The sequence below is a fragment of the Penicillium crustosum genome (assembly GCF_028827405.1).
Source record: "Penicillium crustosum strain IBT 35664 chromosome Unknown utg000002l_segment0_segment0, whole genome shotgun sequence".
In the NCBI taxonomy this organism is placed as follows: Eukaryota; Fungi; Ascomycota; class Eurotiomycetes; order Eurotiales; family Aspergillaceae; genus Penicillium; species Penicillium crustosum.
The window spans coordinates 6695800-6710596 of NW_026623123.1; the positions used below are offsets into that span (position 1 = coordinate 6695800).

A 14797-nucleotide genomic window follows, 5' to 3' on the forward strand; every position below is an offset into this window, starting at 1 on the left:
GCCCCGTATAGAGTAGATCCATTACCTAGTATGTTGTAGGTACTCCATAGGCCGAGACCGTTGGAAACGACTAGGATATTATCTCCCATTTTTTAGGGAGTGTTTGCTTTATCCCCTTCCCTGTCCCGACTGGTCTAGATATCATTGTCATTCGGAAACTGTCTCATTCTAAAACCGAAGCATGAAGGAAGTATAACGGGGGATGGAAAGTGAAATTTAGTCCGGTCAAGGAGATCTTGTGACACAATTGGGTCCACGGGTTTGGAGATCATTCTGTGTTTGGACCTCGGAAGTTTGATGGTTAATAAATAACCTTGGGATTATAGCACTTAATTGAGTCTATAATCTTATATATCTAGATCTACATCCCTATAACTATAACTATAATTACGGAGTATATACAACATATATTAAATAATACTATCAAATCCAATTCATTTCTTTCCCTTCTGATAACGGACTCGGTTCTCGGAGCCAATTAGGTAAGAGGAATTTCGGTAAATCATCCCCCCGGACCCCCCACACACGAGTCATAGCAACATATATGAGATAACTTGATAGACTCTTTATATTCAACTGACTTAACTTAAAACTTATCATGGATTCATTAGTGCCTGAGACCAGAGTTCTGGCTGTTGCCAGTCATGTAAGTGAAACTACCCCCTCCTTCGGATCATAAGCTGACATTTCCACTAGGTAGTCTACGGGTATGTGACAAGACTGATAACGCCGTCTATCAAGTTTGAAAGACACCATTGGAGTCAATGAACTAACTTCCTCTCTCCAGTCATGTCGGAAACACAATGGCAACCTTCGTCATGCAATCCCTGGGCTGCGAAGTCGCTGCGTTGAACACCGTCCATTTCAGTACGTTGCAACCCGGACTTGATAATCTCAGCCCTGACTTACATGAAATTGCAGGTAACCACACTGGCTACCGCCAATTCAAGGGAACTCGTGCCACCGCACAGGAAATTTCAGACCTCTACCAGGGCCTGTGCCAGAGTAACCTCACAGACTTTGATGTCATGTTATCGGGCTACGCCCCGAGTGCAGCAGCCGTCGAATCAGTAGGCACTATCGGCATTGATCTGCAAGAGAAAGCAGAGAAGAAGCCCGGATCATTTTTCTGGGGTAAGTAGCACCCCCCCCACTATTTCTCCCAAATACAGACACTAATATAATATCAGTCCTGGACCCAGTCATGGGCGACCAAGGCCGGCTCTATGTCAACGACGACGTAGTCCCCGCATACAAGAAAATCATCCCCTTTGCGGATCTGATTTTGCCTAACCAGTTCGAAGCCGAGTAAGTCGTCCGAACTTTAACTTCAACTACATACCCAAACATGGTCACTAATATAAAATAACGCAGGACCCTCTCCGGCATCAAAATAACATCCCTAGAAACCCTCGCTTCAGCAGTAACAGCCATCCACAAGATCTACTCAGTGCCACACGTGATAATCACCTCAGTGCAACTCTTCAAGCTCTCCCAATCAGGCTCAACCCCACCCCCACCAGAGAACTTCCTAACAGTAATTGGTTCAACCACGCGCTCCGACGGATCGCCACGACTATTCCGCGTCGATGTCCCAGCACTGGACTGCTTCTTCAGCGGGACGGGTGATATGTTCGCCGCGCTGACCGTCGCACGTCTAAGCGAAGCTGTTTCCGCAGTGGATGGTCTGCGCACAACCAAATCGTGGCTTTCGCCCGATGATGTCGCGGCTACGGATCTGCCGCTGGCTAGCGCCACTGTCAAGGTTCTGTCCAGTATGCATAGTATTCTGGAGCGGACCCTGGAGAGTCGGGATGCGGAGCTGGCGGTTGCTGTTCCTGCGTTGGAGGGAGAGGCTTCGGCCGAGGAATTGCAGAAGAGGGATTATTTGCGCAGGACTAAGGCTGCGGAGGTTAGGCTTGTGAGGAATACGCGGGTTCTACGGGATCCGAAGATCCTGTTTAAGGTGCAGGATTGGAAGAAGGAGGATCTTCCTAAGGACCTGCGGTAGGCTTTGGGTAGGGTTTATATGTATCTTTTGCATGAGACATGGTTAGATGATAGAAGGATTTGGGGAGGGCATTAGATGAAGCCGGGTCGGTGGCCATCTCTATATCAAAAACCGGTTCGGTCTGCACATAGATTTGATTATTGTATCAAGCATGGAATCTTTTTTTTTTATATGTTATATTCATTCAGTCACACATAATCTCAAATACATGTAATCATAACTAGGTTCGTTTTAAACCCAGAACCCATCTAATTTTCGTCTGTCCTCCCAACTTTGTGCCGAGGTATGGCCCTTAAATGCCAGTGCTACCGAATCCACCGGCACCACGGACACTCTCCTCTAGCTCCTCGACAACGCTGACTTCAGGGGTGTAGATCTAGAGCTGGTTAGAGAAATTCACACAAAATACAGCATATCAATAGCTTGAACTCACCCGCTCCAGAACCAGCTGGGCAACACGATCACCCGCCTTGATGGGGAAGTCGACATCAGAGTGGTTGAACAGAAGCACCTTGACCTCACCGCGGTAGTCGGCATCAATGACACCAGCACCGGTGTCAATGAAGTGCTTAGCAGCAAGACCGCTACGGGGAGCAATGCGGCCGTCTATATTCCTCATTAGTATTGAATTGACTCTTAACCCAGCTCAGCCTCAACAAGCAGAGAGCTTCGCTAAAGTTCTCAATTTAATCAATCCCAATCACGGGTATAGTCACATACAAGTTCCCTCAGGCACAGCAATAGCAATGCCACTATCAACAGCGGCCTTGCCCTTGGCGGGGATGACAGTCTCCTTGGCAGCGTAAATATCGTATCCAGCCGCAAAAGCCGAGCCGCGAGTCGGAGCCTGGGCAGACTCAACAAGCTTCTTAACAAGCAGCGGAGGCAGTGGCTGCTGGATTGAGGTAACGGCGGCGGAAGTCATTGTGTCGGGCTTTGATCGTTTCGGCAGCGGGGAGGCAGGGAGGGAAGGCGGATTGTGCGCGGGGAGGGATTTCTCTTGGGGTGGTGGGGTGGTCTCTTTGGTCATGATAAAACACAAAAATGGATGGAGGATCGAAGATCGAGAATTGAAGTGGATAGAGGGTTGAAAATAATAGGGGTTCCACAGTAGTCCTTAGTCCGTAGTGAATTGGCTAATGCAAGTTACAAGTCCCTAGCTGCACAAAAATTGCGGTGAGCTCCACGTTCGACTGCGCGTTTCACCGCTGGGACGCGTCGGGTGTTTGTTCTGTTTGTTCTGCTTGTTCTGTGCTCCCCGCTCGATGGAGAGCGGTGAACGCCGAGGAGTTGCTGGGGCCGAGGTCCCCCGGTCACGCCGAGGAGGTAGGTGTTGGGGGGCATTTATTGCATTCCTTGTACATATTAATTTAAACCCGTCGTTACTTTGCAAAATACATACGCCTTTTTTGAACAGTCTTTTTCTTTATTCCATATCGACATCATGGCGGGAGAAGTGCGTCAGCCTATAGATATCCCCTCGTTGGAGAAGTACATTGACCAGAATGTGCCCGAGGTCAAGACTCCACTTGATGTGAAGCAGGCGAGTCTGGCCCCGTCAATTAAAAAAAGAATCAGCAATATCAAACAGACCAACTAATATCCTATCACTGTAGTTCGGCTTCGGTCAATCAAACCCTACCTACCTTCTTACTGCCGCTGATGGCAAGCAGGTTGTTCTGCGCAAGAAGCCCCCTGGCAAGCTGCTCTCGAAGACAGCTCATAAAGTCGAGCGCGAGTACAAGATTATCCGGGCATTGGGAGGTACCGATGTACCCGTTCCCAAGGCGTACTGTCTCTGCGAAGATGACAGCGTGATTGGAACAGCATTCTACATCATGGAGTTCCTAGACGGGCGGCACTTCACCGACCCAGCGATGCCAGGCGTGAGCGGAGAGGAGAGGAAAGCACTGTACGTCACGCAATTGAGGCTCCAACAAGCCCCCCCCGCCAGCCAGGGACTCCACATTACTAACAAGTGCCCCCCTCCAGGTGGAAGAATGCAGTACAAACCCTCGCCAAGTTCCACAGCGTAGACCCTAAAAGCGTCGGACTCGAAACCTTCGGCAAACCGACAGGTTTCTTCGACCGTCAAATCGCCACATTCAAAACCATCTCCAAAGCCCAAGCCGCCGTCGTCGATGTCGACACCAAAGAACCCGTCGGCGAACTCCCCCACTTCGACGACATGGTGACATTCTTCTCACAAAAGAACACGCAACCACTGGACCGGGGCACACTCGTGCACGGGGACTACAAGATCGACAACATGATCTTCCACAAGACCGAGCCGCGCGTGATTGGAATTCTAGATTGGGAAATGGCGACCGTAGGACACCCGCTCTCGGACTTCTGCAATCTCACGAGCCCGTACATAATGGACGGTGGGGACAGCCAACTGTCGCAGTTCGCGCCGGGGGTTGTTCCAGGACTGCCGCGGCGCGAGGAGTGCATTGGGTGGTACGCCGAGACATCTGGGTACGAGACGAGCTCCGACGTGGCGTGGGGCGATGCGTTCTTTGCGTTCCGGGGCTCCGTGATCATGCAGGGCATTGCGGCCCGGTTTGCTGGGAGACAGGCTAGTAGTGCTCGGGCTAGTGATTATGCAAAGAGGGCAAAGCCGTTTGCTGAGGGGGCATGGGAGAGGGTTCGGGCTGTTAAGAGGGCTAGTGAGGGGAAGTTGTAGTCTATATTACACTCTATAAATCGTGGATTGTTGACAGTATTTACGGGGGAGAGTTTTGAAGGGTTTCGGGTTTGTGACATTGTATATATTCAGAATCGAGGCCTGGGCTTTTTTTTTTCTCACTTGGATTCTAGCGCCCGTCTATATGTAGATGGCTGCATGTATAATGTAGCTTGACATGGCCCGATCTAAATCTAAATTGGACTCTTCAGGTTAGTATGTAAAGGCTAGTCCAGAACTCAACTCTCCACTATGAAACTAATCCCCACTTGGATGGTTGATGTAGCCTAGAACAGCTAGATTCAAGTCTACGGGTACTTTTGGCACCTGACGTGTAGGTGTAAGCACTTATCCCGATATAGACAAACATTTGAGAATGTATCGTATAATATCCTGCGAGTATATCACGTTTATGTACGCCATTTTATCCGATCACTACCGGGTGAAAGTTAGTATTTAGGGCAATGAGGTAGGTTCAAAATATAAGAATAATACAGAGTACATATATAGGTATATAGGATATAGAGAATAGGATAGGTATAAGTGGTGATGGTTCTAAGTGAAAATAACGGAAAGGTGGAAAGGCGGAGAGGTGGCAAGGTGGAATACCGCATTGTGTAATGTCCGTTGAGCCCAGGCAGTAGACATGCAGATAGTGAATTATGATTGGCTATTAAAGAGGGGAAAAGGGTGAGGCTTTTTTGTTGACCTGCGGCTCTACGCGTAAGTGAGGCTGAGGGGGGGTTGAAGAACCCACTTGTTTTTTGCTCTTTCCAAGGATATAGATTTCAATAAGTTTGGGATATTGGTTATTCAAATAGGCAGTTTCAAATTAACTAATTTCATTCTCCTCCACTCTTCACTAGTGTGAGGGGGTTGAGGGGGATGCGGCTGGGGATAAGGGCACGGGAATTAGGGGTTTCGGATTGTGGCCGACTGGGTTGGACAGCACATCCTATGCAGGTAGTATAGCGTAGTATTATAGTTATTCTAGCGTATCATGTATATTATGTACACCAAATGTACACCGTACAGAGTACAAATGTGATAGAATAATAGAATAATAGAACTATGGTATACTTTGGTACTAAGAGAGACCTCTTAACGAGGCTCTGAAACAACGTGGGCCGGACGATCTCCTTGCCGCAGACAGCGCGTTGACAACCAAACCGGGAAAGCCTGAAGATCCCTCGGGCTGACGGCTCGAGGCTCGCTGTTAGTGTGCCAGCGCAGACTTGAGTCTGACGTTGCAAAGGAGGCGAAAAAAAAGGACCAAAAGGCGGGACAAAAAGAGGAAATGGGAGAAAAGTGAACAGACCGTGTGGGCCCTCTCTTCGTGCAGCTTCCCTAGCCGGGTATAACTGACTGGGGGAGTGGAGAGAGAGAGGGGAAACGACTCAGAGAGTTGCACCCCCCCGGTTGTTGTCTCCGAGTTTAATGGTGGAGCCTGAATAGCAGAGAGTAGCGGTGGGGACCTTTTTTTTCCCTTTCGTTTTTCTTTTCCATTTTTTTTCTTGCTGTTTATGTGCGACCAAGTTCAAATGCTCCGAGTAGAGGGGGAAATAAGGTAAGTCAGGGGGGGGGTGTCAGCAGAGAAGTTGGAAAAGTGAAGGGAGTATAGTACTATTATGATAGTATAAGTTGAAAATAACCAGAAAATAATAGAAATCCAAACCACAAAAAAAACAAAAATACGCAAATTATAAAAACCCGAATAATAATAGAACATTACTGGTTACCTAGGTACAAGTCACGGTAAACTATGTAATCTATTATGTGGAGCCCCGAGTTGAGAGAGAGCCTCATGTCTTTCTTCTCCCACCCCCTCGAATATTCCTTTTGAACGTTTATTCTCCTTTTCTCTGTGTTCTCGTCTTTTTTTTCTTCTTTTTTTTTTTCTCTTGCATCTGATACTGGCATTATACTGGTAGATATTGCTAGGCCCTAACTTGCACGTGTAGAACGTGGTATTATCTCACCCTTAGACACCTTTTTTTTTTTCTTCCCGAAGCCTGCAACTTCTCCTTTAGTTTTTTTCCTTTCTTTTCTACCCTTGAGACAAGACTGTACAGTTTTTCTACCTGCACACTTCCGGGTGATATTATTCATCTGCAGATGGCGCAGTGACAATCGGAGCTTTTGAGCCTCATCCCGGGACCCATTCACTACCCGCGTCCACCTTTCCCCTTGGGTAAGTGCACTTTCTGCAGACTTCGAAACTGAGTAGTCTAGAGCCTTGGATTTCCTTGTTTTCTTTTCTTTTTTTTTTTTCTCTCTTTCTCTTTTCTTTCTTTTGCTTTGCTTTCTTCTTTCCTTGGTCTTTCTTTCTTGTGCTCTCGGACCTGTTTGGTTTTCATTTTATTCTCTCCGGGTCATCCTGACCTGACAACCCCTCATCTCCTCATCTCGACGCTTTGCAGATGGGCAGTCGCATTGTGTCGGAATCGCTTGCTTTTCTAATTTTCTATTCTATGCACTTATATTGTCTTTTATTTTAAATTCCGATCATCGGAAGAGTCACAATTACAATAACCCAACTCTAACCATATCTTACAGGCTACTATCATCAGTTCTGATGTGTGATCGTCAATTCAATCTGTCAGAACAACAAGTATAAGGCGAGGTGCCCGATGCACCTGCCAATTTATTCACCAAGTCCGCTATGTATGACTCGGATGACGCTTTTAATAAGTCGCCTCCTATGGAGGCGATCAAACCCAACTATGGAGAGACCGAAACACCACCACCACCGTTTGTTTCAATTAACGAAAAAGATGATGCGGGTTCCCGTAAGCCCAACCAGCCGAAACCTCAGAACTCAACCCGTGAGGGCGACCGAGTACTGATGGGGTTTCTAGCTCCGAACCACCCAGAGATTGCCACAACGGCAAGGATTGCTCCATTGGAACCATTACCTGGGAATCTCAAAAATTTTAAGCAACCGCCGGACTTCGATCCCAGAGGGAGGTCAAATCCATTTTCAAGGGGTGACCCTCCACGAAAGGCCTCATTGGAACTCACGACCTCGGGCTCAGGCTTAGCTTCACATAAAGACACTGAGATCAAACCCTCCCAGAAGAGATTGTTCCCAGCCCCATTACAGCCTAAAGAGCCAGAGGTTGAGATTAAAACTGAGATTCAAAGAGAGCGAGTACCATCAATCAGTGGCCTAAGCCAACGATCTCCACAAGGGTTGCCATATCTCAAAACGTCTTCGGAAATCAAGTCTGAATTTCCCCTCCCATCACTAAAGTTGAGCCAACCAGCTTCTGGATCATCTTTTGCAAAATCTCCAGATGGCAGCAATAAACAAACGCTTCCGTCCATCCACAAAGCTATCAGCGAATTATCGGACTTCGGCCCACCAGTCAACACAATCCCATCTCCCTACCCCTTCTCCTCGTGTCCCGGATCAACTACATCAGGCAACGATTCTCCATTCGACCGCGCTTTTCCAGGAAAGTTTTCCATCCCTGCAAGTCCCTTTTCTCACTTTTCGCCGGTGAGTCTGAAGGACTCATCTACCAACCCTTCTCCGGCCTCCCACTCATCCTTCTGGCGCGGAACACCCCAGTCTGAGATGCTGTCCGTCCAGACCCCGTATGAGGCCTCCCCTATGACCGCCAAAAGCCCAGCAACTAGCTATCCTACGCCCACGGAACAGGTTGGCGTTGGTATGGGTGATCGACATCCGCTCGCTGTATCCACTCCCCAGGCCAATGGGGGTCCAGTGGGTAGTTACAAGTGTACCCATCCTGGGTGCACTGCTGCACCCTTCCAAACTCAGTATCTCCTCAAGTAAGACCAAAAAGATGACATAAGTGAAACCCCCATGGACCTAACGAAATAGTAGCTCTCATGCAAACGTGCACTCCCAAGATCGCCCACACTTCTGCCCAGTAGAGGGCTGTCCGCGCGCACTCGGCGGGAAAGGCTTCAAGCGCAAGAATGAAATGATGCGCCATGGCCTCGTACACAACTCCCCAGGCTACGTCTGTCCCTTCTGTCCAGACCAGCAACATAAATACCCGCGACCCGACAATCTTCAACGGTTCGTGCTACATTCGAGCCTCATTCAATCTGATATCAGCTGAACTTACACACTCACATAGGCATGTCCGTGTACACCACGTCGACAAAAATAAAGACGATCCCATTCTCCGACAGGTTCTCGCGCAAAGGCCGCTTGGTAGCGCTCGCGGGAGAAAACGAAGGATGAATAATACATGAAACATTTTAGCCTCTCGTTTTATTTTTATTTTTTCCCCCATCCTATTTTCTGTTTACATCTTTGCATTTCGAACTTTTCTTTCTTGTCCTTGTTCTTTCTATCTCACCCGTTCCGACCGGCGTGTACCCTCTTCAACCACCCCGTGTCCTCTGTCTCCCACATTCAACCCCGTGTCCCCCGGGTGTTCCATATTTCCAGATTAGCGCCTCAGTACGACCATGCTAATCCCCCTTCGAGGCAACTTCAGAACTTTACGCGTGACGAATTTTTCTGCTGTGATACCTTTCTGCTGTTTTTTATTTTGTTACCCTTGGGGTACTTTTATTTTGGTGCTTCTGCAATGATACCAACCTGTCCATTGTTAGAAATTCATGATGTTACATGGGCCATTCGTTTAATAGGAGTGTTGAGAGTCGTCACTATTTTACCTTCTTTATCCATATTGTCATCAATTCGATTGGGGTATTATGAAACCCCATTCTATTGAAAATTTACTCAGAACATGTCAAAATTATCACACCCGGATAGAAGCCTTTACGCTGATATTGCCGGCTTCCCTTTAAATGAGCGTATGATCAATCCGATCTGATACTTCCTCTTGAGAACTAACCCGTTAGCCCTTCCATTAACTGGTGGAAATTTGAATCATGCCCGGATGCCGGACTATAATCCTCTCCCTCAGTTCCACGCACCTTGTTATCAATTTCATGGCACCCTATGTAGATTAAAGTTTCCTAGCTTCCAAGTTGTGTATTCCTAGGGTGGATCTTTCTTCCGTCTAGTACTTACGGTTCAATCGAGTTAGCCTGACTCCACCGGTGTGCTAGCTATCTAGTCAATACAACATAGATTACATGATCTGGTAACTTGCTAGCCGATGTGTGCTCACCAATTGCACTTGTAGGAAGTGGCATCGGTCCCAATTCTAGAACTCGGAAGATGTGAGCCAACTACCGGTAAAGGAAGCGCTAGTAATTAAATCCGGATATACGCCCAATTACAGGCTTGCATTAAGGAAGCGATAACCATCAAAATTCTCAAGCATGAGAGCCTAATTATCCCTGCTATCTCGTAGCCAAGCGCAGAGAAGCCTGAACATGTTGGTCATAGGACCCTCACGGCCTAAAATCATAATTCAGTGTATAGTATCCTAGCAGCGCTGCTGGAGACGAGCCCAATTATGCACGGATTGCTCATTCAACCATTTAAATTGTCGATATGGGAGTCCTGCGCCTGACCCTGCGGGGCTACCACGAAAATCCCGGCCCGATATCTTCCTCATGGAAACGCGTGTTCGCAGCCATCTTAATCGGGATATTCTTGTGTAACCTATAATGATTTTAATATGGGCGTGTATAATGGACAGTAATAAGACATGTGGTTTAGTTAAGATACTGTGTAATGCAGTACGGTTCGTCAGCTCCGGACAGGGGTCTCTCCGTATGATTTCAAGAAGAGGGCGGTTAACAGGCAGGATTAAGAGTTTTAAAATCGTCCTACCACTCACCGGCTCGTTTCTGAGGTTGCCTCTTTTATTGACTCTATCTCACTATTTTGTCGTCGATCTTTGGTCTATTCGCGTATTGGACTCAAGGTCACATATAGTTCGCCACTATGAAGCTCTCGCTATTCAGGAAGACGAAACCCGGTGTTCCAAAACACAGTCTGTAAGATTGCATGATAGCGAAATGGTCTACCGAGCTAATTATGCCGAGGTACCCTACAGAAGGTGCAATTGGGATGAAGGTGCTATCTGATCCTTCGAATGCTGACCTGGAGTGAGTCTGTCCATCTTCTCCTAAAAGGCGTCTCAAAAGTGGATGATCCAAAAACTCAAATATGATACACAAACTAAGATACATCAACTAGCATTGTTTTCGTCCATGGACTCACCGGCAACCGCGAGAAAACATGGACTCACGAAAACGGAACCTTGTGGCCCCGAGACCTTCTTTCCAAGGACTTATCCACGGCACGCATCATGACATTCGGCTACGACGTCGACATATTCAGCTTTACCTCAATTACCTTCTCAGATAGACTCTACGACCACAGCCAATCCCTAGCCTTCGCAATCGTCAGCCAACGAATCGACTGCTCAAGCAGACCCATCCTATTCATCGCACACAGTCTAGGCGGCTTGGTCTGCCAACAAGCCTTGATCCTCAGCAACTCCATAGATGGACTATGGGCGATATCCTCAAGCGCCATCGGGATAATTTTCATGGGTACACCGCAATATGGATCTTCGCTCGCTTCTTACCGAGAAAAACTCGCAAAGGGGATGAATATAGTCCACACCGCCAACAGGGATATGGTTGGGGCTCTCCATTCAGGATCAAACAGTGTGCAATTAGCTGGGAATGAGTTCCAGTCCATGCTTCGTCGTGGAGACCTCTCACTCAAGGTCTTCTGTTTCTACGAAGCGAGGAATATGAATGATATAGTGGGAAAGATTGTTGAAGAACACTCGGCTGTTCTGCAGGGCTATGATAAATGCGGTATCAGTGCTGATCATTACAACATGACGAAGTTTACTGGTCATGCAGATGGTGGTTATGGAATTGTTCGGTCGATCATTACTGGGTGGCTTCATGAGTCTCGTGGTGGTAATGATGATGATGATGCTACAAACAAGACTGCTATGTCTGGTTCTGCTTCTGGGAATCCTACTTGGTTGGGATCTTGGACCCCAGGGAACTTTTACTTTAATGGAGCCACAAATTCGTAGAGTTGCGCTCAAGGAAATTACCCGCAGGGTGAGACCTTTGCCTTTGACTGATGGGATATCTGCACGAAATATGGATGTGTCTTTTTTTTTGTGCAACTTCTTGGTTTCAACTGTGTTTTGCAAGCATTATATCTCTCAAAGTCAATAACTGCAGACAGAGTTTATAATACAATGGCTTTGTTCCTGAATGATTGGGGTCCATGCACGTTCCACATAGAGTTAAAGAGTTAAACTTCAAGATCAGCCTTACAGCCTTGGAACACGTGGGAAGCTGAAACCTTGGGTTTCCCAAAGTTTCAAATATCTGACTGGTGAAATTTGTTTTTAACTTGAAGAACACGCGCCTGGGATATAAACTGTGTCATTTATTTCCCCAAGTGTAACAACTACTAGCATCTCTTAGTCGCCCAGTAAGCTTGCGGCTGTTCAAGGTACCAATTGGTGTAGTATATTGGCTGACAGTTCATGTAGCTGTCACCGGGTTGGTACTTGGGGCATCGGCGTAATATGCCGGGCTGGGATTGGTCCCATGGTGCCCGGAACGATGCTGATAACCTCCGCTGCATCATGTCCATCACCCGGGCGCCGGTGTGTTGCCGGGGCTTGACTGTGATTTGTTTCACTGCGAAAGCCTTGGTCTGGTAGAATCGATTTACGTTATCCAAGTTGCAAGACTGGCGCTGCTATCGATACGAGGAAAATGAAGTTTTGGGAAGAATCCAGGTCCCGGGGAAATTCTCGTTTCATCTGGTCTATTTCTGCTTAAACGTCTTGGATACATAGAAGATTACGGTGGTTAATTACACGGGCCTTTTTGCAATAATTCCTATTATCAGACTTAGGATGATGTTAGTCTGGCCTAGGGCTTGTTTAGCGTTAAAAATAGAATCAAGCATTTTTTAGTCGCTTCTTACGGCAGTAGACTACTCGGTAGTGCTCGAGTTTAATTCTAGATTTACATATCTGCATAATTACAATTTCTCAAACAGCTACAGCCATTTATTGTTTATTTCTGGGTGATTCCATATGTTGAATTCTGATAGAACCGAAATGTAAATCCTCGCTAAACAACAGAACCATTCATTGTCTAAATTCGCCTTTCCTTTTTCCGCTTTGTCTACCAATGTTATACATAAAAGAACCATCCAAAAACCACGCAGTATAAGCAAGACAACAAAAGACGCCCAAGACATAAACCATAGTACCGTAATCGTTATCGTCATCGTGGCAATCTAACCGACAACTAAGCCTTTCCAGCCTCCCCTTTCCGGTGAATCCTCCTGACATGGTCTTTCATATTGTCGACACGACTAAACACCTTCCCACAGCCCTCCCACTCACAAAAGACACCAGGATTGTGCTTCGCCTCATGCCGGGCACGGTCCTTCTTGCTGCTGAACCCATTCCTCACAGACTGGGGACATCCCTCATGGCGACAGAAGAGGTACTTACGGTGACGGTTGAAGTGCTTCCTCAAATCACAGCCTCGGTGGAAGACAGCCTGCGAGGAACATCCCGGGTGGGCGCAACGCCAGGTGCCGTCGCCCATTGGGATGCCGTAGTTTTTTAGGTCACCGGAGTTGGAGCCGGAGCCGGAGGCCGAGCCTGGTGCGGCTGGTGGAGAATCTGGATCGGAGATGGAATGTGGCGGCGATGAGGCGATTGAGGTTGTAGTTGTTGATTGGTAGGGATGGGGTGTTGGAGCTGGGACTGATTGGGGCACTGAGAAGAAAGTTTCCGGGATGAGGTTAGAGGACTGCGGTGGGTAGGGGAGCCACTGCTCATTTGCAGTGTTGACTTGAGTGTTGAATGTTTGGTAGGGCTCTGGTTGCACTTCTATTGATGGTGGGAAGTGCATAGATCCCATGTTTGCGAAAGGTTGTGAATGGTAGAAGTCCTGGGTTGGTTCGCTCTCAATGCACCATTTGTCGATTTGCTGGGGAGTATAGCCCGACACGCCTGGGCCACTCATATTGAGTGGTAGAGATCCTGGGGGATAATATCCTTGAATGAACGACGTTGTGGTCGGGCCGATTGGGGCCTCAAAGGAGCGCATATGAGGAGAGTTTGAGAGGATGTCTGCGTTGGACGCAGTAGACCATGCGTATTGAGAGCCAATTGTATCGGTGTCGGTCGACCCTCTTCTTCCAGTGGGATAATGTCCCGGGGATAGGAAAGATCGAGGGTCTGGTTGGGCGTCCATAAAGCCCGCTTGTTGAAGAGCGGACATGTGAGAGTTGCATGGAGTGCTGGTGGGAATGTTGGTCAGGCCTCCCAGATGTTGAGAATCTAAGGACTCCGAGTAACCAGTGCTATCTGGCACAGTGCCGTAGGTACTTTTAGACTTCTGGCGACTAGGATACATGTTGGCGGCGTTGGGAATGTCGGGGATGTAGATGATATTGTGCAATGATAGTTCTTCTGATGATGGAAAGGAAAACCCACAGTCGGCGTACTCAAAGCTTCCTTTTGGAGGAAACCGCTCTGGCATATCAATAGGTGCTTCGTGTAATTTTGCTGTTATAAAGGATGTATGAACAGGTGTCCATGCATTTGAGGATTGTTGCCCGAGATGACCGAGAAGCCAATATGTTATAGAGTTTTGGCAGATTTAGAGCTGAACTTGTCTTTCGGACTAAGACCTAACGGGTAATGGATTATTTATGGCCATCTCAAGTCGAGGAGGCAGTGCTGTAATCTTGAATATCTAGGCGTTCCGCAGAAGAAATTGAAACGTTGATCATACTGCCATGCTTGATATAGAACCGTTAAATCATATTGGCTAGGTATTATTGGTAATCAAATGAGCAGTCCGCGGATTGATACCGCTTCCTCGGCTTCGGGGGTTGACTCAAACGTGATTCAGAATAGATGGACTAGGATTACCGGGGCCCGGGGGTCTACTGGCTTCCCGATGAGAGATGATCTTCCTGTCATGGCATGCAGGTATTGGTTTATCATTTGGATAATTATGGGGACATTTTCAAAGTAGGGCTGAAAGATGACGACGTGGGCCTGCACATAGTACATTCCCAGGTTGGCTAGATCGACATCGGCAGATTATGGCCAGAGGTTAGGGTTTCATGATTTAACTATGTTATTTCTAGGGTATGCATTGTGCGCTCGTATTATTGGCCA

The 14797-nt window shown here is 47.5% G+C and overlaps 5 protein-coding genes across 5 annotated transcripts; 4 read left to right on the top strand and 1 right to left on the bottom strand.

Moving 5' to 3' along the window:
• Positions 1-598: 598 nt before the first annotated feature.
• N7487_006070 (pyridoxal kinase) lies at positions 599-2011 on the top strand (the record flags this gene model as incomplete). Its single annotated transcript, XM_056873817.1, has 6 exons — positions 599-646; positions 697-707; positions 788-867; positions 922-1134; positions 1191-1308; positions 1375-2011. 6 exons carry the CDS (start codon positions 599-601, stop codon positions 2009-2011), a joined length of 1107 nt encoding a protein of 368 aa, XP_056731537.1.
• A 1444-nt stretch (positions 2012-3455) lies between these two features.
• Positions 3456-4697, top strand: N7487_006071 (phosphotransferase family protein; the record flags this gene model as incomplete). The annotated part of the gene is made up of 3 exons (XM_056873818.1): positions 3456-3554; positions 3628-3923; positions 4004-4697. 3 exons carry the CDS (start codon positions 3456-3458, stop codon positions 4695-4697), a joined length of 1089 nt encoding a protein of 362 aa, XP_056731538.1.
• A 2662-nt stretch (positions 4698-7359) lies between these two features.
• On the top strand, positions 7360-8927 carry N7487_006072 (uncharacterized protein; the record flags this gene model as incomplete). Its single annotated transcript, XM_056873819.1, has 3 exons — positions 7360-8495; positions 8548-8748; positions 8810-8927. The coding sequence occupies 3 exons, from the start codon at positions 7360-7362 to the stop codon at positions 8925-8927; spliced, it is 1455 nt and encodes a 484-aa protein (XP_056731539.1).
• A 1615-nt stretch (positions 8928-10542) lies between these two features.
• Positions 10543-11659, top strand: N7487_006073 (esterase/lipase family protein; the record flags this gene model as incomplete). The annotated part of the gene is made up of 3 exons (XM_056873820.1): positions 10543-10595; positions 10644-10706; positions 10798-11659. 3 exons carry the CDS (start codon positions 10543-10545, stop codon positions 11657-11659), a joined length of 978 nt encoding a protein of 325 aa, XP_056731540.1.
• A 1243-nt stretch (positions 11660-12902) lies between these two features.
• N7487_006074 (putative C2H2 transcription factor) lies at positions 12903-14024 on the bottom strand (the record flags this gene model as incomplete). The annotated part of the gene is made up of 1 exon (XM_056873821.1): positions 12903-14024. One exon carries the CDS (start codon positions 14022-14024, stop codon positions 12903-12905), a length of 1122 nt encoding a protein of 373 aa, XP_056731541.1.
• Positions 14025-14797: the final 773 nt, after the last annotated feature.